Genomic DNA, 27,867 nt, shown 5'->3' on the forward strand with positions numbered 1-27,867 from the left:
TTATATTTCTCCTTCGTGCTTATAAGTTAATGGAAGTTTTTGTTTTCCCTCTTCCTTATTCTCCTGGTAATCCTGTATAGGTTCACGAAGGGTTCCTGGAGAGTAAAGTGTTTGTTTTGAATAGTACCAATTCATCAAGTCCATGTGAGAGAAGAAGTATTGACCTAAGGATATATATGCTTTGCTTTCTTCCATTTTTAATTCTTTTGGTCTTCATTCGTGAGCTCAAGAATCTGTTTGTGCTTTCATTCCTTGCCAACATATCCATGGCTGTCAGTCTTGTGATAATTTATCAGTATGTTGTAAGGGTAAGTATAACATGTTTTTAACTATGTCGTGTGTTTTTTAACAAGTAAACTTTTTTTTTTTTTTTTACTTTAGAGGTAAAAGTGATGATGAGTAAAGACCCTACTTCATATGTGTCACCTAGGAGATAATCAGGTTTTCTTTTGGGGGATACTGCTTAGCTGAAGAAGTATATGGCATAGAGGATGAAAGCATAGGCTTTGTAGTCAGATCTGGTTTTGAATCTTGGTCAGTATGCTTCTGAGCTGTATGGTGTTGCCTCAGAACATAGTAATGCCTGCCCTAGAGTTGTGAGATTCAGGACCCTGCCCTAGTACACTGCCTAACAGGAAATAAAGAACTCATCAAAAAAAAAAAAAAAAAATCCAAAAAAAAAAAAAAAGAACTCATCAATGTCTTGTTTATTCCTTTAAGACTTAAACCAATCACAGGAGATGGGAGTCTAGCTGTGATGTTATGATTTTCTTTCACGCCTGAAGCTTTATTTGCCACTGCAGCTTCAGCTCACTGCCACTACCCTGGGCTGTAATCTCTTTCTGCAGTGACCACAACTGAGTTCATCATCAGTAGTCTGGAGATATTTAACTCAGTTTCCTTAAAATAATCTGTTGAGGGGATCCAGGGGATCTGCAAATCCCTTAAAATTATTGATAAGATTCAGTGTTTCTATATGTATGTGTGCATTTTCCACTGGGCAGCTGTATAGTTTTCATCTCTCACTGGGGCCAATGACTCAAAAAAGGTAGGGAATCCTTGTTTTGTTCTTTCCTGATGCAATTAGACTTTTTAGACATTGCTGCCAAAGTAGTTGTCCTAAACTCTCCTTTAGCACTCCAAGACGAGTTCTCTTATGCTGAGTCTCTGTTTTGCCCTGTCTGAATTCCAAAGCCCATGGACTCATTGTTATAGCGCACGTGAGTGGAAGAGGAGAAGCAGGAAGACCTCTTAAGATTCTCTAGAGTTCCTGACCCCTTGGTTGGACATCGAGGAGTTAGTGGAGCAGAAACGCATGTTCCTTAGGTGGAGGGAAGCTTGTGAGCCTTGGAGGACAGTTTGGTATTACCCAGCAGCCCACACATTTTAATTTTCCATTTTGACCCTAACGTGTTTCTCGTCATGTGTCACCATCATGTCGCACGGTTCTACTTGTGCTTCAGGTTTTCTCAGTTCAGTTGCTCAGTCATGTCTGACTCTTTGCAACCCCATGGACTGCAGCACGCCAGGCCTCCCTGTCCATCACCACTTCCTGGAGCTTGCTCAAACTCATGTCCATCCAGTCAGTGATGCCATTCACCCATCTCATCCTCTGTCATCCCCTTCTCCTGCCTTCAATCTTTCCCTGCTTCAGAGTCTTTTCCAATGAGTCAGTTCTTCACATCAGGTGGCCAAAGTATTGGAGCTTCAGCTCCAACATCAGTCCTTCCAATGAATATTCAGGACTGATTTCCTTTAGGATTGATTGGTTGGCTCTCCTTGCAGTCCAAGGGACTCTCAAGAGTCTTCTCCAACACCACAGTTCAAAAGCGTCAATTCTGTGGCGCTCCGATTTGTTTATGGTTCAACTCTCACATCCGCACATGACTATTGGAAAAACCATAGCTTTGACCAGGTGGTGGACCTTTGTCGGCAAAGTAATGTCTCTGCTTTGTAATACACTGTCTAGGTTGGTCATAATGTTCCTTCCAAGGAGCAGGCGTCTTTTAATTTCATGGCTGCAGTCACCATCTTCAGTGATTTTGGAGCCCAAGAAAATAAAGGTTTTTCTAGACCCCTCTTCGGAGAAGGCAATGGCAAGCCACTCCAGTACTCTTGCCTGGAAAATCCCATGGATGGAGGAGCCTGGTAGGCTGCAGTCCGTGGGGTCGCTAAGGGTCGGACACGACTGAGCGACTTCACTTTCACTTTTCACTTTCACACATTGGAGGAGGAAATGGCACCCCACTGCAGTGTTCTTGCCTGGAGAATCCCAGAGTCGGACACGACTGAAGTGACTGAGCAGCAGCAGCAGACCCCTCTTATTTCCTCAGTTATCCCTGTGCTGCCACACTTCAGTGTCTTTGTTCATCCTTTTCACCGGCCTCGAGTTCCACTTCCCGTCTGGTAAGGCAGAGAACACAGGCTGGTGAGGGGACTTGGGGTAGCTGGAAGAACTAGCCACTTTGGACCCAGACATCTTGAACAAGATGTGCAGACTGTAAGTCTCCAGATAGTGAGGGTTGGAACAAGGCTCTGTGAGTCAGACCAAGTCATCGAAGCCAGAGTCCAGGCTTGTGCACAAATAATGAGGGTGAAGGCAGTCGTCAGGTCAGAGAGTCAAACACCGAAACCAGGAGCTGGGGAGCCACGCAGGGCTATGAGGCGGAAAGCCACAGTTGGGCAGTCCTAGAAACCAAAAGAGCAGTGAAAGTGGAGTGGGATGAGTTTCACTGGACACTGCCAGCAGTGGTTGATAACTGATCGCATGGCTGTCAGCTCAGGTGTTGAATGTGCTTGCGTGTTTCCTGCTGTGGCAGGAGCCATGCCCGGTGAGAACAGCCTGGGCCTTAGAGGTGGAAGCAGTAATCAGGAGCGTTTAGCTCAGCTGGAACATATGGGCTCCGGGAGACAATTGCTTCTGGCAGTAGAATCCTGACAGCTTGGCTACATTTAACATAGGATGCTTAAACTTTTTATTGAAAGAATTATTCACATTTATAATCCACATTTGCTAGCGTGAGGCTCATAAGTATATGATTTCACTCTTCTGCTTTAAATTGTTTCAAACAAGTAAGTAACTTATCTTATTTTTTCTTTCTTCTCCAGAATATGCCAGATCCCCACAACCTTCCAATAGTGGCTGGTTGGAAAAAATACCCCCTGTTTTTTGGTACTGCTGTATTCGCTTTTGAAGGCATAGGAGTGGTAAGGATTTAGTCTTTATTATTATTTTTTAAAATCTTAAGTCAACACAGAGACTTACTTACATTTAAAAATACATGGTTTTCTTTCCTGTTTCTGGTTTGTTTTTTTGTTGTTGTTGTTGTTTGTTTCTATTTTTGTATTCCTAGAAAATGATTTGCATTTTGGTATGATAATCTTGAATTACAGTTTAGTTCCTCTACTAACCAGGAGTTCATCCATGTTTTATCTTGGATAATTTTCTTAATAAGTAAAATGAGAGCATTAGAATAGATGATTTTTAATATTTTGTTGTGAAAATTTTCAAACCTATATAGTGTGATGAACTCCTCTGTAAGCATCACCCAGCTTCAAAAACCATTAACTCATGGTTAGTTTTGTCTGATCTGTATTCACTGTACTCTGTCAAGTCTGGGTTATATTCAGACAGAAACCAAATGTCATATCTTATAGACTAGATGATTAGAAATGAATTGAAATTGTTATAAAGTTTACTATTACATAAGAAGGGTCAAACATAAATTCTTTTTAGATTTATACATATCATTTGTTTTGTGAAATGATGTTATCATGAAGCTACCAAGAGATACAAACATTGTGAGGATTCTGAGATCCTAAATATTTCCATTCAAGATGCTTCCAGTTCAGGGACATCCTTGTGGCCTAGTGGTTAAGACGCCAAACTTCCAGTTCAGGGGGTGCGGATTCAGTCCCTGGTTGAGGAGATAAGATGCCAAATGCCATGTGGTGTGGCCAAAAAATTTTAAAAAGGTGCTTCCCACTCATTGAAAGCCTAGAATGTATAGATTTGGGCAAAATAGAATATTGCTGTTTGTGTGCTCAGTCAGTTGGTCATGTCCAACTCTTTGTGACCGCGTGGACTGTAAGCTGCCGGGCTCCTCTGTCCATGGAATTTTCTGGGCAAGAATACTGCTCTGGGTTGCCGTTTCCTCCTCCAGGCGATCTTCTCGGCTCAGAGAGCAAACCTGCGTCTCTTGTGTGTGCTGCGTTGGCAGGTGAATTCTTTGACACTGTGCCACCCGGGAAGCCCCCCTACTACATCTGATCTTGGTCAAAAGACCATGTCTTTTTGTCTTTTCATACTGTTCATGGGGTTCTCAGGGCAATACTGAAGTGGTTTGCCATCCTCTTCTTCCTGGTCCTTCTCCAGTGACCCAGACCCTAATACTGGGAAAGATTGAGGGCAGGAGGAGAAGGGGGCAACAGAGGACGAGATGGTTGGATGGCATCACTGACTCAATGGATGTGAGTTTGAGCAAACTCAGGGAGACAGTGAAGGACAGAGAAGCCCTGTGTACTACAGTCCATGGGGTCGCAGAGAGTCAGACACGACTTAGCAACTGAACAGTGAAAGGCCATAGCTTATATTTCATAGTCTGATGTTTGGTGTGGGAGCAGAACCACTGATAAACATCTGTTTGTATGAACCACAGACAAAATAGAACTGAGACGATTTTATGCGATTTTAGTTGGGTTTCTGCTCTCTCTGAATTCTCCTTTACAGAATTCTTACTAATTCTTAGAAGCTCCATTTATCCCTGTTAGAGACATAATTGTAGATTTTCATTTCTGCTTTAACTAGTAAGCTATAGTAAAGCTATTGGACATTTCCAGTTACGTGTTGTTCCTCTGACATCTCAGATTCAACAACTCTGAAGTCTGACACATACTTTTTCTTTTTTGTATAAAATCAGTTTCACTTTCTCATTTCTCTCTTTCTTTTAGTTTTACTTTTGGTTGCTCAAACTTGAAACACTGGAGTATTTCTTTTCAATGGGTCCCTGGTTTCCCCATTCCAGTCAGCAATTAAGACGTGTTGAGTCTTCTTTTTGTATTTCCCCAGATCAGCTCCATAAATGAGGTTATGTGTGAAACAGGTGACGCTGCTTCACGCAGATGGAGCCTCCGTAGTGTCCGTTTCCTTCCCTTCCTCCTTTGCTGGCTGCACTGGCACCATCCTGACTTTAGCTTCCCCTTTCAGTCTGGGTTTTCTCTGAGCATACGACTCGTGTACTCTTCGTTTTCTGTTACTCACTCACAGTTCTCACATGGACCTACCCAACTCACCGAAAAGCGGAGATAATATTAGTTATTGTCTCATGAGGTTATTGTGAGGACTGTGTGAGATCCTATATGCTAAGCTTTTAGAAAAATACCTGGCACATTGTAAACACTCAGTAAATACTTATTATTACTTAGTGTCTTTTACTGTGTGGTCAAATTTGTATGCCCAAAACCTCCAGAGATTTGCTTACAAATTTAACTTTTAAATTGGCCCTTTTTTTAAAAAAAGTCCCCCCCCCCAATAATGTAAATACTTATTCATCTCATTGGGGCTTCCCTGGTGGCTCAGACGGTAAGGAATCTGCCTGTAATCAGGAGACCTTGTTTCAATCCCTGGGTTGGGAAGATCCCCTGGAGAAGGGAAAGGCTACCCACTCCAGTATTCTGGCCTGGAGTATTCCATGGACAGAGGAGTCCATGGGGTTGCAAAGAGTCAGACACGACTGAGTGACTTTCACACTTCACACTTTCGGCTCATTAAACTGACAGACAGATGCACATGGATAGATAGAGAAGCAGTTGCAGACATGTGTGTACTTGGGTCAGTGTGTGCACGCATGCCTACTAACTGTGTCTGCTGAGAGAGCTGAAAGCAGTGGCACCCAGGAGCACTGAGCCCACTTAGCACCCTGATCTTGAGTTCTAAATCTGATTCTCCAGCAAAGGAAACAAAGATTTTTGGAGAAATGGCTGATGACAGGACGGAAGCAAGTAAATTCAAGGTGTGTCTGGAGCATATTGTAGTGCCAGAGAGTATGTGTGTGTGTGTGTGTTGGTTGCACAGTTGTGTCTGACTCTGAAACCCCATGGACTGTAGCCTGCCAGGTTCCTGTCCCGTGTTTTCCAGGCAAGGATACTGGAGTGGGTTGCCATTCCCTTCTCCAGGGATCTTCCTGACCCAGGGGTTGACCCCGCTTCTTGCATCTCCCGCACTGGCAGGCAGGTTCTGTACCCATTAGTGCCCGCTGGGAAGCCCTGGCAGAAAGTAGGGAAGTGCTCAAAAAACGAAAGAATAGATGCACATCAAAAGGACAAAGGACCTCACCGGATAGAACTCATGAAGACCGAAGCTGGAATGGTAGTAGTAACAAAATAAGCAGTAGTAAACTATAAAACAAATATATATGAATCCCTATGAATACATATATGTGATTAAATAAATAAGCACACAGGGTAGATTTCCAAATAGCTTATGTAGATACTATCCTCGAGGACTTGTAGCTTAATCCCCCCAGTCCCTGGAGTGTGGGCTGCCTGTAGTGATTTACTTCCAATGAATAGAGTATAAGGAGGAAGGAAAGAACTTTATAAGCAGAACTTTACTGGTAAACACTGCCTTAACCAGGGGATCAAAATGAACTTCACCAGCGATGAATCATGTTGACAGCATGTGTTAGGAAGGGCATCGCACTTCCATGGTGTACTTTTCTGAAACCTATAATCCCAATCTGGCCATGAGAAAGACATCAGACAACTAATAGAGGGGCAGTGTGCCAAATACATAACCATGCTCCTCGAAACTGTCAAGGTAATCAACAGTAAGGAAGGACCAACAAACTGCCCCAGACCCGAGGAACTCAGGACACATGATGGCAAAATGCACGGTGCTGTCCTGGCCGGGACCCTGGAGCAGAAAAAGGACATTTGTGGGAAAACTGGTGAAATCCAAACAAAGTTTGGAGTTTAATTATAATGTCCCAATACGGGTTCTTAGTTGTAACACATGTGCTTTGGTTGTGTGAAATGTTAAAAGGAGAAATTGGTCAGGAGTGTGTGGGAGTCTTCTGTTTATCTCTGCATCTTTTCTGTAAAATTATTCCGAAGTAGAAAGTTTATTTTTAAAAATACCTGACAGTTTTGCGAAGAGCTGATTTCAAATCTTTTTATTTTAGGAATTTAAAAAATCTGTAGTGTGGAAAAATATGTAATATTTAGAAAAATACATCAACGATTATGTGTTACATATACTATAGAAAGATTAATCTGGGCACCTATCAGGTGGGTGCTATATTGTTTTCATTTACTTGCATTCTCTTCTTAGGTCCTTCCACTGGAAAATCAAATGAAAGAATCAAAACGCTTCCCTCAAGCATTGAATATTGGCATGGGGATTGTAACAGTGCTGTATGTCACATTAGCTACTTTGGGATATATGTGTTTCCACGATGATATCAAAGGCAGCATCACTTTAAATCTTCCCCAAGATGTGTGGTAGGTAGACAAGAGTTTCTTAACCTAATTTGTATATTTTATAAATATAATTTACTAGTGTTTTATGATAAAGGGGTATTTTTAGTTTTATGATTTAAACATTTAAAATCTTTACTGTGGTTTCTTTATTTGTGTAATCTAAATTTTTTCATAATCTTCAGAGGAGATCATCTGACTTTTTGTGGCATATTTTTAAAATATTAAAAATTACAGGTTGTTCCAAATTTGGATAACAGGTGAAACATGAATTCTTTTAATATGGACTCAGTTTAATAAAAAATTTAATACTATCCTCCTGCCAAAAATCTAACATTCTGGGTTTCTGATAAAATCATATAACCCATCACTTATGGCCTTCATGGTTTTAGTGGTCAGCTTTAATACTGTATGTGCCTGAGTCCTTTCTGAACACAGGACACATTATCCAGTTGACCCTTGAACAGCAGGGGTTTGAACTTCATGGGTCCACTTATATGGATTTTTTTCAGTTAACATGTTAGAAAATTTTTTGAGATTCATGACAATTTGAAAAAACTCACAAACTGCATAGCCTAGAAATATAAAAAAGGTATGTCATGAATATATAAAATATATGTAGTTGTACCTGTAACATACAAGATATGAGTTAATTGACTGTCAGTAAGGCTTCTAGTCAGTAGTAGGCTATTAGTAGCTAAGTTTGGGGGAAATCAGAAGTTATATGCAGGGTCAGACCCCAACCCCTGCATTGATCAAGGGTCAACTGTAAATAGTGTGGTATATCTTAATATTCTCTTTAATATTAGAACCATATTCTTCTAAATGAAGCAATATGTAGAGTCTTTTTCTTCTTCCAGAGATTGATCTTTGGAGATTTAATAAAGATATTGGCAGTGGTTATGATGTAGACTCGCTCCCTTATTTATGAAATGGAAAGTAACTCCTTAGTTTTGATAAATGCAAAGAATAAATGCTGACCTAATATCATGCGGCTCCTTTAGCTGTTTGGATGGAAGTCTGTGAAACCTTAAATATTTTGACTGGCTTCCTGATGAGAGTTTGATTGCTATTCAGTAGTCATGTGAACCCTGGGTCCTCATTGGAGGCCAAAATGTTGTTAGAATAAGTGTGTGTAGGGAACTGTTTATGATAGGGAGAAAGTCCCTAGCGTAGTTTCCAGTTGCACAAGTCTCGCATATGCCGTGTGTTTATCTTTTTTTTTAATTACAGTTTTACTTTAGCTATGATATATTTAGGAAGGCATTCCAAGATGGAACCATTTCAGTGTTATACATTTGTTTCAAGGTGGAGACCTGAATACAAACCAGACGTGACTGTTTTGCATTTATTTCATTAACCTGTTTTATAGTTGATATTATAATTTTGTTTCCTTCAAAAGTGTTCCTTTTTTCTTTTTTGTAATAGTTTAGTATGGAGTATAGACAAACAGCTTAATATAAGAGGATCAAGGCTAAGAATTACGGTAGTTTAGTTTCTCTTTCAAAGATAGTACAGTGTCTAGAAAACAGAATCATACATTTCTCCACTTGAAGTAATGTTTAGACTAAATCCTAAAAGCAAATTTATAAGTAAAGTTGACAAGTAGTATAAGATGTAGGTGGGGAAACGATCTCAGAATTCTCCCCTACCCTTATTCACAAACGTATCTAAAGAAAGTCTTAAGGGGGAAGATACCGAGATGGGAGTGCCTGCGCATCAAGTTAAGACGCTCCTCTCCCCAGGGAGCTGGGAACCTGGCGAAGTAGCAGTGGACATGGAGGTGGAGGGCATGCTTTTGGTTTTCACAGCTAAACCTCGAGGGGGTGGTACTGTCCCTGCAGTGGCTCTAATTAATCCTTCCCTTTTTCTGCACCCACTTCCCACCTTAGACTTGTTCCCTAATTGCTGTGGCTCTCCAGTTAGAAAGGAACTCATTATAAGCCTTAATTAAAAACAGACTATCAAATAAAACAACCCTCCACTTTCATGTTGTGACTATTTTTTTAGTCGACAAGATCATAGTTTCTGTTCAGGAAAGCCTGGTTAGACACCTGCTTTTTATTTAGAAGGGGGAGCCATGTATCCTCGGAAGCAAAAATCTGTACAAAACAGGAAAGCAAGTCAAGATACTCCCCTTTAGAGAACTGCTGTTGAGTAACACCTTCTTGTGCAGACATGCCTTTTGTGGCCTACAGTCTTTATGGTCTGCAGCTGTGCGTGTGTGCTCACTTGCTTCAGTCATGTCCGACTCCTAGCGACCCAATGGACTATAGCCCACCAGGCTTCTCTGTCCGTGGAAAGAATACTGGAGTGTGTTGTCATACCCTTCTCCAGGGGATCTTCCCAACCTAGTGATCAAGCCCCCCCCCCCCACCCCATCCCGTCTCTTACATCTTCTGCATTGGGAAGCGAGTTCTCTGCAACCAGGACAGTTAAAATACTAGCCATGGCTGAGGGATACTGGAGAGAAGGCGGTTGTCTTTTATAATGATAATCTTCCAAAATGAGAAGTTTGGACTAGGATAATCATGGGGTTATCTCAGAGATTCCTATCTTGAATTGTTATGTATGAGTCCCCTTTTCCTTCCCCTTCTTGTGCTTCAGGCAGTAGGCCGAGCAGTTTAGAGAATGTGTGCTGCTGCTAAGTCACTTCAGTCGTGTCCGACTCTGTGCGACCCCATAGACGGCAGCCCACCAGGCTCCCCCATCCCTGGGATTCTCCAGGCAAGAATACTGGAGTGGGTTGCCATTTGTAGTGTACTCTTTATTGGCTGGGTATTGATCTTGGAGAGACAGCAGTGAGCGCTGATGTGAAGCGAGATCTTAGTTCCCTGCCCAGAAATGGGATGAGGTGATGGACAGGGAGGCCTGGCGTGCTGTGATTCATGGGGTCGCAGAGAGTCGGACACAACTGAGTGACTGAACTGAACTGAACTGAACTGAGCCTGGATGAAACTAGCCACTAGATCAACAAGAGTTAGAGGCTAGAACCTCTTGCCCCGATTGAAGTGCATTCCTCAAGGAGGCAAAAACTGTGAAAAGAGATACAAAGTTTATTATTAGACACACAACACAATCGCAAGTGGGAGGGCCGAATGGAGAAAGTTTGTGTAGCTGAGATAGAAGTGAGGCAGAGATGCACACCCAGAGGGAAGGGGTGGGGTGTCCCCCTTAGCGCGGAGGAGCATTGCAAAGAGGCCGTTAAGGCATTCATACAGGGCTGTTCTTCTGGGTCTTTGTTTTCTTTGGGCCAATTATCTGGTTTCTTTTTCCACACCTGACCTACCCTAGGACCCTTCCCCATAGGCATGTGCAACACTGTGGACTGTAGCCCGCCAGTCCTGGGCCGGAATCCATTTTCTGGTGTGGATTCCAACCCAGAGGACTATAAGGCAGCCTTGGCATCACATACTATGGGGGTGCCCCTCCTTTGACCCCGAGGAGCTTTCCTGCACATATTCAATGTCTCCCTTGCCCCAAGGATGGGGAAGATAAGACCTCTTGATCCTTTACGCAAACAGGGTTTAGCCCTCCCTGTTTCTGCCATGACTGTTACCTTAAGGTGTCCACAGAAGACATAGCCTGGCTGTTTTCCCTGTTTCTGTTGTCATTTCTATTTCAAAGTGCAAAGAGGAGGCTGGTTGTAAATACATAATCTGGAGCCCCCCCATCTCCTGTCTCAGGAAATGCAAACAGCAGGCTAGCTGTAGAGTGTCCAGCCTGAAGCCCTTTTCTTTTTTTCTTTTTTTGGTCCTAACAAATGTAAGCAGGAGCCCACCTAATTCCTGCCTCAGATATGAAAGCCAATGACTGTCACAGGAGCCTAGGGAATCCAGCTACCAGCCATGAGAAACTGTAAAGGGCTTTTGATGCCATGTTGACTTAAAGTCTCAGAGTTCATGTGGGGTTCAGTTCAGTTCACTTCAGTCGCTCAGTCGTGTCCGACTCTTTGTGACCCCATGAATCACAGCACGCCAGGCCTCCCTGTCCATCACCGACTCCCGGAGTTCACTCAAACTCATGTCCATTGAGTCGGTGATGCCATCCAGCCATCTCATTCTCCGTCGTCCCCTTCTCCTGCCCCCAATCCCTCCCAGCATCAGAGTCTTTTCCAGTGAGTCAAGTCTTCGCATGTGGGGTATCCCTACAAGAAAAGGTTGAATTAGAGAGCAGTCCCAGAATAAAGCAAGTATGGATTAGAGTGACTCCATGTTATTAATTACTTATTACCTTCAATCTTAGTGAGGCATCGTCTTTTAAAACTAGTTATGAGTGATATTGTTTAAGGTAGTGCATTTAGCTTTTGAAGTAAAGGGTATATTTTAAAGATGATAATAAAGTAAATTGGGCTTCCCCGATCGCTCAGGGGTTAAAGAACCTCTTGCAGTGCAGAAGACACAGGAGATGTGGGTTCGATCCTTGGGTCGGGAAGATCCCTTGGAGGAGGAAATGGCAACCGATTCCAGTGTTCTTGGAGCCTGGCAGGCTACAGTCCAAGGAGCCTCACAGAGTCAGACACAACCGAGCGACTAAGCAATCAAGTGAATTCAGGGTTCTGAGCTAAAACATGGGCACCTGCAGGCAGATACCTGCATTTCTGGGTTTGTGATGCACATTGTTCAGCACTTCGTAAGTGTTCGTTAGGTAGTATTCTGGGTATAAAAGTGTTTCCCCTGTAACTGCTGGTCTTAATTGAATGGTGTTTTGGCAGTGTTTTTCCAGGATGTCCACTAGAGTAACGCAAATAGCAGACGTTCTTCTCGTAAGAGATATCAAGGGTATGTTAAGTTTTCAGAGAAACAGACATTGAGAAGCAGTGAAGTGACTTCTTCCATCTCACGGAATCCTTTTGAAGCACACGTTGGATAGGGAAAATTCAAACAGGAGAGAAGCATGTAAGAACAGGGTAGATGTGGGGTAGATATTTTAATTTATTTAGATAAATGAACTGGGACTTCACATTCCCCCAAAACAGAAAAGAATCTTAGGCCTGAATTCCTGTTTATAGCATATAGGAAATAGGAGGTTGAATATTCTGGGAAATAGAGCTGAAAAATAGTGGCAGATAATCAAGCTGTCTTAATTGATTCTTCCAAGAAATCTGGGAGTTGACCTCTGAGAAATTTGTTACCTAAGATGAAAATATTTAGGCAAGAATGGACTCACCAAGAGACACAGGAAATAAAGATGTAGAGAAATATAAGGAAACAGGATAAAGAAGATTTGTATATTCTGAACTCTTTATTCCATTCTCACCCTCAGAAATTCTTAATGATATTCTTCTAATATTAAAGTTGCCTATATCTAGGAATCCTGGCTGAAATGACCTCTGCCTTTCCTTTCTTCTGCCTGTCTTCTTTTTTCATCACAGTAAAATATTATTAAGTTAAAAAAGAAGGGCGTCTATCAAATTCATCTGTCATCTAGCGGATACTTGCTGTATGCGTTTTATGTACTTGGAGCTTTTCCCAAGCATTAGAGATGCAGCAGCGAGCAGAGAAGGTCCTCTTCATATTGCTTACATTCTGGGGAACGCTCCTCAAACGTCCCGCGGTTTAAAGCATCCAGTCTAGTGGTGAATACTGGGTAACACTTGTTCAGCCGCTCGGTCGTGTCTGACTCTTTGTGGCCCCGTGGACTGCAGCACGCCAGGCTTCCCTGTCCTTCCCCATCTCCTGGAGCGTGCTCAAACTCAGTCCATCGAGTCAGTAATACCATATCCAACCATGGCATCACTAAATAAATAGTTAGTTGTCCTGTTTAGTTATTTTTAGCTTAGAATGGGGTGAGTTCTTGATCTGGACTGTAGCTGTTTTTCAAAAAGACTTCTTGACAGAGCTGAACACTTGAGATTCTTGAGGATCATGAGAAGTCCAAGAGGGAAAGTGAATTGTTAGATTATTTCCAAGAATAGCTTCTGTTTTCAACCTCGAGAGAATCAGTCAGCCCCTTATTTCCCAGATTAACTTAAAAAAATAAGTATTCATATCTGTATAGATAAGTTTAGGTTAAGTGTTGATTTATTAGCCAATATGGGGAAAAGAAGGGAAACTTTGTCATTTTTGAACTCTAATGTTTTCAAAACTTGTGTTTTCACTGGAACATTTAGTTGTTTTTCTCCCCTATCATCTGATTCTATATATTGACTGCAAAGTAGTTATTTAAAAAATATATATTTATTTCTGGTCTTTACCAAGATATTACATTTCTTAGCTATCAGTATAACCGATTTTGTTTTCAAGCAAGAGTCATCTTATTTTTCAAGTATTGTTATTTGTGATATTGATTAAATGTAGTTTCAAGAATTACTATTCACACCCATTTTTATCATTAATATTAATTTAACTAATATTTAATAAGTGTCTATCCCCTCCTAAGTGCATGAGTGGTTATACAGAGAATAGAACCTATGTTCTAACTTTCAAGAACTTTGACACTGAGTTTTAAAATACCTTTTAAGTTGTTCCATTTGTTATTTAAAAGTTGTTTTATGTTGTTGAAGACAGGTTAAAAAGCTTATACACTGTGATCAAGTTGGGTTTATTTCAGGGATGCAAGGATTCTTCACTATACGCAAATCAATGTGACATACCAGATTAACAAATTGAAAGATAAAAGCCATATGATAATCTCAATAAATGCAGAAAAATCCTTTGACAAAATTCAGCGCCCATTTATGATTAAAACTTTTCAAAAAATGGGCATGGAAGGAACGTACCTCAACATAGTAAAGGCCATATATGATAAGCCTACAGCAAACATTATTCTCAATGGTGTAAAACTGAAAGCATTCCCCCTAAGATCAGGAACAAGACAAACGTGCCCACTTTCACCACTGTTACTCAACATGGTTCTGGAAATCCTAGCTACAGCAATCAGAAAAGAAAAAAAATAAAAGGAATCCAGATCAGAAAAGAAAAGGCTCTCACTGTTTGCAGATGACATGATACTGTACATAGAAAACCCTAAAGATACTATCATAAAATTGCTACAGCTAATCAGTAAATTTAGCAAAATTGCAGGATACAAAATCAATTCACAGAAATTGCTTGCATTTCTATATACTAACAATGAAAAATCAGAAAGAGAAATTAAGGAATCAATCCCATCCATTCACCATTGCAACATAAAGAATAAAATATCTAGGAATGAACTTACCTAAGGGGACAAAAGAACTGTACACAGAGAATTATAAGATACTAATGAAAGAAATCAAAGATAAACAGATATTCCATGTTCCTGGATAGGAAGAATCAATATTGTGAAAATGACTATACTGCCAAATGCAATGTACAGGTTCAATCCTTATCAAATTACCAATGGCATTTTTCACAGAACTAGAACAAAAGATTTCACAATTCATGTGGAAACACAAAAGACCCTGAATATACAAAGCAGTCTTGAGAAAGAAGAATGGAGCTGGAGGAATCAACCTTCCTGACTTCAGATTATACTACAAAACAGTACTGGCACAAAAACAGAAATATAGACCAATGGAATGAGATAGAAAGCCCAGAAATAAACCCATGCACCTGTGGGTACCTTATTTTTGACAAAGGAGGCAAGAATATGCAATGGGGCAAAGACAGCCTCTTCAATAAGTGGTGCTGGGAAAACTGGACAGCTACATGTAAAAGAATGAAATTAGAACACTTCTAAGTACCATACACAAAGATAAACTCAAAATGGATTAAAGTTGTAAATGTAAAACCAGAAACTATAAGACTCGTAGAGGAAAACATAGGCAGAACACTCAATGACATAAATCATAGCAAGACCCTCTATGACCTACCTCCCAGAGTAACAGAAATAAAAACAAAAGTAAACAAGTGGGACCTGATTAAACTTAAAAGCTTTTTCACAGCATAGGAAAATATAAACAAGGTGAAAAGACAGCCCTCAGAATGGGAGAAAATAATAGCAAATGAAACAACTGACAAAGAATTAATTTCCAAAATATACAAGCAGCTCATACAACTCAATACCAGAAAAACAAACAACTCAGTCAAAAAGTGGGGAAAAGACCTAAACAGACATTTCTCCAAAAAAGACATAGAAATGGCCAACAAACACATGAAAAGATGCTCAACATCGCTCATTATTAGAGAAATGCCGATCAAAACTACAATGAGGTATCACCTCACACAGGTCAGAATGGCCATCATCAAAAAGTCTACAAACTATAAATGCTGGAGAAGGTGTGGAGAAAAGGGAATATTTTTGCACTGTTGAGGAGAATGTAAGTTAATAAGCCTCTATGGAAGATGGTATGGAGATTCCTTAAAAAACTAGGAATAAAACCACCATGTGACCAAGCATTCCCACTCCTAAGCATATACCCTGAGGAAACCAAAATTGAAAAAGACACGTGTACCCCAATGTTCATTGTAGCACTGTGTACAATAGTTAGAACATGGAAGCAACCTAGATGTCCATCGACAGATGAATAGATAAAGAAGTTGTGGTACATACACACAATGGAATATTACCTAGCCATAAAAAGGAACACATTTGAGTCAGTTCTATTAAGGTGGATGAACCTAGAGCCTATTATACAGAGTGAAGTAAGTCAGAAAGAGAAAGATAAATATCATATACTAGCACATGTATGGAGAAGGCAATGGCACCCCACTCCAGTGTTCTTGCCTGGAGAATCCCAGGGATGGGGGAGCCTGGTGGGCTGCCGTCTGTGGGGTCGCACAGAGTCGGACACAACTGAAGTGACTTAGCAGCAGCAGCAGCAGCACATGTATATGGAATCTAGAAAGATGGTACCAGTGAATTTATTTGCAAGGCAGCAGTGGAGAAACAGACATAGAGAACAGACTTACGGACCTGGGAGAGGGGAGGAGAGGGTGAGATGTACGGAGAGAGTAACACGGAAACTTACATTACTGTATGTAAAATAGACAGCCAACGGGAATTTGCTGTGTGTCTCAGGGAACTCAAACAGGGCTCTGTATCAAACTAGAGGGGTGGGATAGAGAGAGAGATGGGAGGGAGATTCAAGAGGGAGGGGATGTATGTATACCTATGGCTGATTCATGGTGATACTTAACAGAAAGCAAAAAAGAAATCTGTAAAGCAATTATCCTTCAATGAAAAAAAATGAAAAATAAAAGTTTTATGTTGTTGTATATCCTCCAGACAAATCCCTATCACTTTAATCAAGTTTTTTATCCTTTTGAGAGTCAGTTTGCTCATTTCTGAAACTGTTAGTTTATATGGCCAAGATTAGTACATATGGACAATTACCACAGATACATGCTTAAAACCAAAATGAGAACAAAGGTTGATAAACATGTAGGAAAGTTGAGTATAGAAAAATAGAGTACTTGAAATTTTAATATGAAATGTAGAAATTAAGGGGTTCTTGAAACAAAAATAAAAACGGAATAGTTGATTTTAAAAGACTGTATTGCTTCTCTTTAACACTCTGATTTCTGTATTACTCTTTGATGGATCCTTAACAAATATGCCAGCTTCTAAAAAGATAGTGATGATTTTATTTCCCGTTTTTACTCTGGGTAACATCAAATGATAGTAATTACATATAATTAATGTTACTGAGTGGTGTTAATAATAACCAGATTCTTAACCTATGTAATTTGTTCTATACCAATAGAAAAGTTATTATACCTATATGCATAGTGATATATTTTTAGATATATTGTTAATCATATTTTAAAAACATGTAAGTTAAAAGGTAATTAGAAAAAAGGACTGTAATAATAAACTGATAAGAATATTCAGTTCTCCACAATTATGTATCAAAGTATATGAAGCAGGAGTCTTTTGGTTATTTTGTACATTTCAGTAGCTTGACCATTTATGTTTAAACTTTAAACATCAAGGTGAGAAATATATCTTGAGGTCTTTTTAATAGTGAGTTTGTGTTGTTCCTAGCCCTAAGGCCCTCTTCTTTCCTTAAGTTTGCCGTTTGTAGTATTTTCAAATCTGTTTCTACTCAGCTTTCTTCCTTCCTCCTTCACTCCTAGGATGAATACATTATAGAAGGAGATTTAATTGAATTCTTTCTTGTTTGGCAGCTGTTTAGGAAAACTGTTTATAATCTTGACATGTTAGTGATATCTTGCAGTACCTGTCTTTTTCTCCCTGGTGTATTCACCTAGCATAATGCCCGCCAGGTTCATGCATGTTGTCTCGTTTTTGCTCACGCACTTTGTCTTAATATGAATCTAACTTTCTTTTTATTTTGGTTATTTTCATTTTATTTCTTTTATTTTTATTATGACTTAGATAAACAGAGAATAGATTGGTGTTTGCCAGGGGCTGGTAGAGGGGGGAAAAGAGAAGAGTTTGGTAAAACGATACAGGCTTTCGGTTAAAAGATGAATAAGGTCTGAGCATCTAATGTAAAATGTGGTGACTTGGTTGATATTACTGTATTGTATGATTGAAGTGTGCTGAGAGCAGAATCGGTGTTCTCACCAAAACAGAAAAAAATAGACAAATACATGAGGTGATGGATGTGTTTGTTAATTAATTCCGTTTGTGGGAATTCTTTCACAATGTATATCAAATCATCATGCTGTAGACTTTAAATGTCTTATAATTTCATTGGTTAGTTAAATATTGGTAAAGCTGGCAATAAAAGAATGACTAAATTTTGAAAATTTTTAACAGGTTATATCAATCAGTGAAAATTCTGTATTCCTTCGGCATCTTTGTGACCTATTCAATTCAGTTCTATGTTCCAGCAGAGATAATTATCCCTGTGATCACATCCAGATTTCATGCTAAATGGAAGCAAATCTATGAATTTGCAATAAGGTCCTTCTTGGTTACTATTACTTGTAAGTATCACTGCACACTTATATCATAATGATTTTTATTATTGAATTTCTTCTAATGAAACTACTTAAAGTATATTTTTTATATTTTTGAAATAATTTTGTTCACCTAACTGGATACATTTTGGTTTAAAATTCTGTTATTCTACTGATATAGAAGAAAATCATAAATCAGATCCTATCACACGTAAAACAAGTAACTGAATTATTATTTTCAAAATAATATCACTCATGATTGAAATATAAGTATATTTAAATCAGATGCATAAGTGATTCTTTATATCATTGATAACATTTTGCTTTGGCTTTCTAGTTTTCCTGAAGTTTTTTATATCTGCTAACTTTTATATATTTAACAGTTCAGCTTTCCATGATTACCTGTACAAATGGGTTTTGTTCTGTTTTGGTCTTAAACAATTTCAGTGGCTTATTTTACTTATTATTTGAAGGAGTGTGTATAATCTCTTCTTATTGTTTCCTATTATAAAATGCCCCACAAGGTAGAATTAATCATGGAGACTCACGGAGAGGGGCCTTTAGTTTGGTGTAGCACTGTCATGGTGACCTGATGGTTCAAAACTCAGGTCTCCCACTTCCTTGCTGGGTCTTCTCTGAGCCCTTCTTTTCTCAACAATGAAGTGAAGATAAGACATTTAAAAATATGAACAAAGTGGTTAGAAGTTGCTGTTAATACTATCATTTTGTCACCACTTTTATTATAATTGCAAAGAGAAAGATGATTGCCACACCAATGTCTGACGGGATTGCCTAGGATGATACCAAGGACGAGGTGACTGGTGATTGGGGGACAAGCAGCTTTGGAAATTCTAGAGAAGATTTGAGTAACTATCTTGGCCCATTCAAAGTTAGAGAATGGTAGAACTAGAAATTCTGGGCAACTCTGTAAATTTCATTGAGCACCTTGGGGTAGAGCTTATGCCTAGATTTAAAGAATTGGGTGTGTTATATTTTGTTCAAAGAAACAGCAAAGCTGGGCAAAGTAGATAAAATAGATAAGACATACTTTTCGAAGCAATTATTTAAATGAAATATGTCAACTAATAAGGGAAATCACATTGAGGAATGAAGTCATTAAACCCATACTCCAATGACTAATGAAACACCCAGGAGGAAAAAAATTATTTTAAAACGTTTTAGAATATTCTTTACACATTACTTTTATTGACATTTTGACAGCTGTACTAAATAAAAAGACGTATTTCAGGCAAAGTCCTTTTATCAGGAGATGTGAGGCAGTTCTATTCTGAATGCATGTCTCCTTTTAAGGTTAGCTACTGAATTTTAATAACTTCACCCACTTCTGCACATTGGCTACTGTTATGTTGAGCTCCCTGTCTGCTGTGGTCCAGACCAGACTGCACCTCTGCCACCAGGAATTTATTCCCACAAGCCAGGGCTTTTCCTCAAGGGCTGAGTACATAGCACCGAGAGTTGCAGCCTTTTCTTTGTCGCTTCTTTCTTTTAGTTAAAAATAGAGAAGCCCGTTTAACCAAATGTGAGGGCTATATTTACAGCATGCTTTGGACAGAGAACACAGGCCGTGTCATATGCCCTTCTACTTCATTGAGACACATCATTGGACATTGACCTTCATTTAAATCTTTGGCACGTCCTTCCAAGTTAAAGTCAACTGATTTTCATGACAGACCTGTTTTGTATCCGTTATCCAAAGCACTTGCAAATGTCCTAGGGTGGACTCTTTACTGATGGGTGTGTGGAGAGCTGGCGGAACCTTGTCCTGTCCGTAGAGCAGGCTGTGCAGCAGCAGCAGGGGGAGTGGAGGCCCAGCTGGGTTTGCGCGTTTCAGGCTCCATAGTCCGTTCCAGGTGCTGAGTCCACGTCTGCAGGACAGATCTGCAAAGTATGGTTGTAACTAATACAACCATCAGCTTGGGTTGTATTAGTTATGTCCAGGTCTCCGTTTAGTGTTGAATCGCCGTTTCACAGCATCTTCTTCATGGAATCAAAAGCTTGAAAGGATGGGTCAGGCTCTTCCTGCATGTTCCCTGTAGACCCTTACTAGGTAGGCATTACACAGGTAAGAGAGAAGAGTGACTAGCAACTGGCCAGAGGCCACTTGGACTGCAATAAATGCCTTTTATTTTAAAGGCAGGCCTGTAGAAAAGCTGCTAAATTTTGATTTCAAACCAGTATTTTGATCCCGTGTTTGAATTGAGCCTGCAAAATATGTTAAATACTACTTATTTCTGTTATTGTCCAATTCGTTGATCCTTTCACTGTTTCTAATTTGAAAAGCCCTTGGATTTGAGACTATGCTTTCTTCTTTTAGTAAACTATGACTACATAAAGCATATATCTTTGGTAGTTTGTAGAATACTAAGAGGACGTCCCAGAGTCATTTAAGTTAGTTGTCACAGTAGCTAAAAATAAGTACCATTTGTGCCCTAGTACTCTGTCTTAGAGTCAGTAGGTGTATGGAGAGGATCATTCACTGTTGGTGCAATTTAGGTTTGCGTGCTGCAACTAGAGAAAGCCTGTGTGCGGTAATGAAGACCCAGCGCAACCAAAACTAAAAATAAATAAGTTTTAAAAAAGATTTACATGCTAGAGTGTTGTTGATGTTATAATATCAAGCATTTTATTTTTTTCTCTGCTATATCTGCTTTTACCATTAGGATGCAAGAAAATGGACCTTTTTTGCCATTGCTTTTTTTTTTCCATGTCAGAGGCAACTTTGTACCTTAAGGATACATTCTTTTCCTCTATAATATAGTTTTTGGAAATACTGAATAAGATTAATTAGTACTTACTAGATATATTCATAATAACTGTCTGTAAATGACAAAGGGCAGCATATTTATAGTAATCCTGTAGTGAATATTTGTAATTTGTAGTGAATAAACTATCCTTATCCAAGCTATTCTTTGACTTACTATTTTTGAGTTCTTCTATGTCAGAGTTGCCTGAAGTATATATATTTCACTTTCTTCTCTTAGTAGAGAATGTTAGTACATTATCAAATAACATTTCAAGCCATTTTTACTAGCAAATATATATTGGTTATATAACATTTAAAGAATGATTTTATCTAATTGATAAATTTCATGATTTAGAAGCATTTGGTAAATGGAATTTTAGTCTGAATGAATAAATTCTAAAATACTATAGTGTTTCTCCAGATGCTTTTCCAACAACACTTCACTTGATTTACTCATAACAACTTGGCCTATTGGAAAACATTAATAACAAAAAATAGACTCCAAAATGAAAGGCTCTTTAGATGACAAGGTGGTAGTCATGTTGGTCTGGTTGTACTTTTAAATACTGCCATCTACTATAAGTATTTTATCACAAAATGGATAAAAGCCAATGGATTTTTAAACATTCTGTTGTGATTGAGAGTTATGCTTTATACTTTCTTTGAGAGAAATGTTAAAATGATATAGCGCACATCCATTAAACAAGGATTCACTTTATAAAGTATTTCTAGTTTAGAGTTCCAACTTCACATTCAATTATTTTACTTAGGAAGATTTATTGTACTTCAGTCTTGTAGAAGTGCAGCTATGTTTATGATTTCAAAATAACTTTTTTAGGATTTTAGCTTTCATAATAATTAAATAAAAAGTGGTAAGTAGTAGTGTGTGGTTCTAAGAAATGTGGTGGTTCCAAATTAATGCCACATCCTCCTGGAAAACATTGAGAGCCACAAAGAGAATATGGGGAGGGAGAAACCATAAACTAACAGTTAAGAAGTAAAGAAACCAGTAGACCAGAAACTCGAAACTTAATTACAAAGAGCATGAGTTAAATTATATATACGCACACACCCCACACACAGAAAGTTCAGTAAGAGACAAACACGCAGGAAAAAGAAAAGCAAAGGAAAGTAAAGTTAGAAATAGAAGGGTGACAAAGATTAGTGAGAAAACTGATAGCTTTTGAAGATAAGGAAAGGAACACCAACACATACACAATCAGAGTCCTCAGAGCTGGCGCTGTGGTTGCAGCCGTCCTTGGCTTCGGCAGTGGTGGAGCTGTCACAGCTTCGTGCCAGCAAACTTAGCTGTTATCTCTGGTGGCAGCTCCAACCCTTCACAAACCATTCACTGAACCACTTAAGGACAATTCAGAGAAAGACTATGCCTCAGTTTTTGCAAACCTTCTGTTGATACCTTTTGGTAAGATAAAGATGAGATCAAAAAAGTGCTGGATCAAAACTTGCAGAAAACTTGTCAATAGCTTGGCATAAAATCCTGCTGATAATAATGGTGCAGATTTTTTTTTTTTGACTTTTCATTTTGAAATAGCTTAGAAAAGCTGTACAAGAAAGTAGAATTACCATAAACCCTTTACTCTGTTTCTTCTAATGTTAACACATTACATACCACAATACAACTGTTAAGGCCAGGAAATTAACATCGATAAAATGCTGCGAACTCATCTGTAGACCTCATTTTGATTTCACCAGTTTTTTTCCACTGTTACCCTTTTTCTGATCCAGGAACCAATTCAATTTCCCACTTGAATTTAGTTGTCAAGTCTACTAGTCTTCCCCAGTCTTGACAGTTATTTTTTTTTGTCTTTATTTACCTTGACATCTTTGAAGTGTCAGTAATTTTGTAGAATTTCCTTCAGTGTAGACTTGTGTGATGCTTTCTTATGATTAGGTTGAAGTTAAGCATCTTTAACAAGAATTCCACAGTTGATGCTTTGCACTTCTCAGTACATCACATTACGGCTTATGACTGCTGAAGTTAACTTTGATCACTTGGTTAAGGTGGTGTCTGTCAGGTGTCTCCACAGTAAAGGTACTGTTTTTTCCTTTATAATTAATGAGTTTTTAATAGAGGTATTTCCTGTTGTTATACAGTTAGTGCTAAAAAAAAATAGTGTAAAGTGTTAGTCGCTCAGTCGTGTCTGACTCTGCAAACCCATGGACTGTAGCCTGCCAGGTTTCTCCATCCATCAGATTTTACAAGCAGGAATACTGGAGTGAGTTGCCATTTCCTTCTCCAGGGAATTTTCTGACCCAGGGATCCAACCCAAGTCTCCTGCATTGCAGGCAAATTCTTTGTCATCTGAGCCTTTGCCCATTAATTTTAGGATCCTTCATTGACTTTTCCTGCAACGGTTATTACTGTGGTGTTTACTTAATAATGGTTTTTTCCCCATGGTTTCTTCCATTTTTATTAATTGGAATTCTACTGTAAGAAATAGTTACCTCTTCTCTTTGATTTAACCATTTTTTTATACCATACCAGCCCAGATTTTGTGCTTTGTAGAATGAGCTGTATGGCAGAATAATGAAAATGCATTCTTTACCCAAAACTTCATAGCAAAAATCAAAAGTTTTTTATGTAAGAAACCCTGTTGATAAGTCAAAGTCTGAGGACCATCACTCAGTGTTTTGGTTTCTTTCTTTGTTTTCTTTTTAGCTCAGAACAAAACGTGACAGATGCTTCCGCAAGCAATAGGCTCGTAGTGCCTACTTGCATCAGTTAATTTTAATGTATTGAAAGTATCTGCAGTGAGTATTTATGTAGGTATTAGATATTTACATAAGGAAAATTTGTATTTTCAATTTTCTAGGTGCCGGTGCGATCCTCATTCCTCGTTTAGACATTGTGATCTCCTTCGTGGGAGCTGTGAGCAGCAGCACGCTGGCCCTGATCCTGCCGCCCCTGGTTGAAATTCTCACGTTCTCTAAGGAAAACTACAGTATATGGATGGTCCTGAAGAACATTTCCATCGTGTTCACTGGAGTTGTTGGTTTCTTATTAGGGACATATGTAACTGTTGAAGAAATTATTTATCCTTCTCCCAAAGCTATCACTAGCACTCCACACGGTCCCTCTTTAAATTTGAATTCGACATGCTTTACATCGGGTTTGAAATAGTAGGAGCAGAGGTATGAGTCTCCAGTTTGGAAATGATTTAAGAACCACTAGGACACGTTGGCAGTACTGATAAGCTACAGCATATTTCTTGGTTTTAAGTATTAGCAGCAATTTCAAAAATTTTAGTTTTGAAAATTGAAAAAATTAAAATGTTAAACAATTAAAGAAATACTCTATTACTTGTCTTTCAGTCAGAAATGATTCAACCAAGATTCAGTCTTTTACCTCCATGCTATTCTTTTGTCACCTGGTTGAGGAGAGAACAGGGTTTCAGCATTGAGCGAATTAAAGAAGAAGGTATAGGTAACTAAAATCTACCACCCTAATGAATTTCAAAGTATACTTCATGTTAGTATAGAAATATCTCAATTGTGTTTTTATTAGAGAGCCAGATACTTATGTTTACCCTTTGGAAGTTTAGAAAACCCTCATTAGCCATGAGGTAAGCATCAGAAAATCCCCCAAACAGAACTGTTTTTAGCTGATCTTCATAATGAAAATCAAGAGGACCTGTGCAAGAGTCTGACTTGGCGTTTCAACCAGATTTGAAAGAGACTTTAAAAAGTTGTGGAGTACAAATTCCCTTGTTTTTTTTTTACCTGTGGAAATAGATACCCAGGATGGTTAAAGTTAACTTGATTGAGACCACTCAGCTTGAGATTGAGAGAACCTGATCTTTGGATTCCTGGTCCAGGATTTTTTATCTTTCACATCACATCCTAGAAAAAGAAATTATGTTCAGTTCAACTTTAGTGTTAAGTCAGTTTAATATGATGTTTGCCAAGTGCATGTGACCTGAGCAAACAGCTCTGAAAAGCCTGCAGCACAGCCGTGGGGCAGAAGCAGCACTTTAATGAACCAGTAGAGACACCTTGCTGGTCAGCTTCTGGCAGGTGGATGGTGCCCAGCTGTCCTGTGTGTGGCTTTAGCTGTCCTTACTGTTTCTTCCTTTCTAGGTTTGTAGGTACCATCTTTCCTAATGACAAAAAAAACAGGTACCTGGCATGATGCAGGACCTGTGCCCTCTTTCTGGCCTCATGGCCTTCCTCATCAGAGCCTTCTATTGCTCCACATGGGCAAAATAACAGAATCAAGCCTAGGGAAAATTGAGACAATAATAAACTGTTAAATCCTGAGAGCTCCAGGCTTCTTCCAGAGAAGTACATTCTATTCTATTCCTCCATGTTTTTTAAGCCCAGTTATTAACCAAAACAAAGAATCTCAGTGAGCATGGAAGATGAAAATCGTTAAATTTAAAATTGAGAATCTTGATTTAAAAAAAGATTTAAAACTCACTGAATTTTTTAGTCGGGTTGGTGAAAGATATCACCAAGATCGCTGCAGTGTATATATTCTCTATTTTTGTATGTAAATGTCAGTTCAAGTATTTTTTGCTTACATCATAGAGTCGAGCATAATCCTAAAGGTATATCAGAAACTTTGTTTTGGTACAAATTCATCAGCATCAAAACTTTTAAAAAAAACATTTGCATCAAGAATCACCAATAATTTTTATGACACTTTTATGTCAGATCTGTTATGTTGAACCTTTAGTCATGCTGGGAAAATGTGGAAGAAATTGTAGGAAAAGTAATTGCCATTGAAGCTAATGTTATATAATCTTGAATATAAGAGTAAATTAGGTATTTTTTTTAAGATATGTAACTTGGTATAAAGTGACTTGAAAACTATTATTTAATACAAAGCACTATTAGATTTTTTGTCAGCTGTCTCATAATATTTCTAGTCTGTGTGAAATTTTATTTTTGTAGTTTTGCCTTTGTTTATTTTCTTTATGAAATTTATCAACTTTCGTGAAGTATCAAATGGTTGATCATAGCAGTGTATAAATTTTAATTTCAGTGAACAAATGTTGAGTATATTTTCAGAGTCAAGTTGAAATGAGGAAAGAAAGAGGGGGAGAATAGTTTTATTTCTTTACAAGAAACACTCTGTAGATGTAAATGCACTCTATATAAGGAGTTTTGATGATTTATTTCATTTGCAAAAAAAAAAAATCAGGCAATATTTTTCCTCTGAAAATTATTTTTAATGAGTCATAACATTTTCTGAATGTTATTAGAGAAGATACTTTGATCAAACCAGCTATTGATTTTATTTGGGGACCTGAAGAAATGAGAGTGATCGCACCTGGCAGATTTTTTATCCAGTATCTTTGGTCCATTGCATTCTGGCTAAAATGACTTCAGCATTTCATCTGCCACCACAGTAAAACACCTTTGGAAAGCCAACCAGGTGTCTTATGACCTCTACTACTGGAATGGGGAAGAGAAAGGAAAACTTGATTCACCTCTGAAAACCTCAGAGCTAAGGCAGTCACCTCTGTTCCTTTTCAGCCAAAAGGGTTTCTCCAGTTTCAGAGTCAGCTTATCAAAACACTGGCTCTCAGATCTTTCTTTCTTTTTTATCAAAGGATCTGCTTTTCCCCGAATGGCATGGTTTCTCCACAAGTGAAGAAACAAGACCTAGTTTTTCTTAAAGACCAATTTGTATAGTGTTACCAAATGAAAAACATACTATGTTAGCAAATGCCACGTTATGTTTTAATCCTGTCCTCTGGATTCTCTGTTGAAATGATTTCTGCCTCTTGTCTGTGTGATGCACTTGACATTTTTCTAAGTGTTTTATGCAATATGCATGTGCTAATGTGGCCTAATTTCATTATTTTTGTAGTAGTTGTAGAAAAGCTCCCTACTGTAAAGTGCTATACAGATATTAATTGGGATATTAATTGAAGTTCTACATCAGTGACATGTCCAGCTGTGGACATGCTTTACTGTAGCTTACCTGTGACATCTCCTCTGGGACTGACATGCCAGAGAGGTCAGAACAGCAGCTGAGAAGTGCATTTGTTTGCTAATAATATGTAGCCCCTCATTTCTTCATTTGAAATGGAGAAGATACATAACAGAGCTAATAGAAGTAGTAAATAAAATTATTTAACTGATACCAGTGGCTCAGTGAATATTTTCTGTTGAGAAAGTAACTTGGTAAAAACAAAAATGAGTATTTTAATCTTTTTGCCTCACTTAGCTCCCCTTCATAAAACAATTTGAGAGACTTTGATCTAAAAGGTATAACAAGATACTTCCTAACATTAAACAGCTGACTGTAATAACTAACACTTCGGCAGTATGGTTAACCATAATCTTATTTATGCCACTGGTGCTCTCTAGGCTAAACACCATTCTCAAAGTTATTGGTTCTGACCTAGGAGATAAGAAAACATGCTTTAGAAATGTTATTTATTGCCCTAGGATAAAATGAAATGACAAATCACTCTCATTCTTAAAATTATATATCAAGGTTACCTAGTTCTGATGTATCCACATATATACATTCCAGTAGTCTGTGTTATATATTAATATAAATTCGCCATTTAAATTGGATCCAGACAGATGTGTGTTGAAAGAGCACCCTGAAAATGATTGCTTTACCGTGAATAAATTAAGCTGTGGAGTTTTGTTTCTTGAAATGATGTTGTTTGAGTGAAAACTACATATCAGTGCACTTGAGTCAATTATATTTCTTTTAACTTATTTTTCTTTATAATATGAAAAAATGTCTTAAGAAGTACTGTAACTTCTGAATTTTCAATAAAATATTATTTTGCTTGCAAATGCCTTTTAAAAATATATTTGTCTTTTAGAAGGTTAATTGACACAAATGTC

At 38.5% G+C, this 27,867-nt stretch overlaps 1 protein-coding gene across 1 annotated transcript; it reads left to right on the plus strand.

Moving 5' to 3' along the window:
* On the plus strand, positions 1-27,816 carry LOC148772972 (neutral amino acid uniporter 4-like). The gene is made up of 5 exons (XM_088834580.1): positions 1-308; positions 3,109-3,207; positions 7,331-7,500; positions 18,127-18,296; positions 23,868-27,816. The coding sequence occupies exons 1-5, from the start codon at positions 177-179 to the stop codon at positions 24,173-24,175; spliced, it is 879 nt and encodes a 292-aa protein (XP_088690706.1). The 5' UTR covers positions 1-176; the 3' UTR covers positions 24,176-27,816.
* Positions 27,817-27,867: the final 51 nt, after the last annotated feature.

Source organism: Moschus berezovskii, unplaced genomic scaffold, assembly GCF_049115385.1.
Source record: "Moschus berezovskii isolate FMDL1 unplaced genomic scaffold, NW_MosBer_1.0 29, whole genome shotgun sequence".
Classification (NCBI taxonomy): domain Eukaryota; kingdom Metazoa; phylum Chordata; class Mammalia; order Artiodactyla; family Moschidae; genus Moschus; species Moschus berezovskii.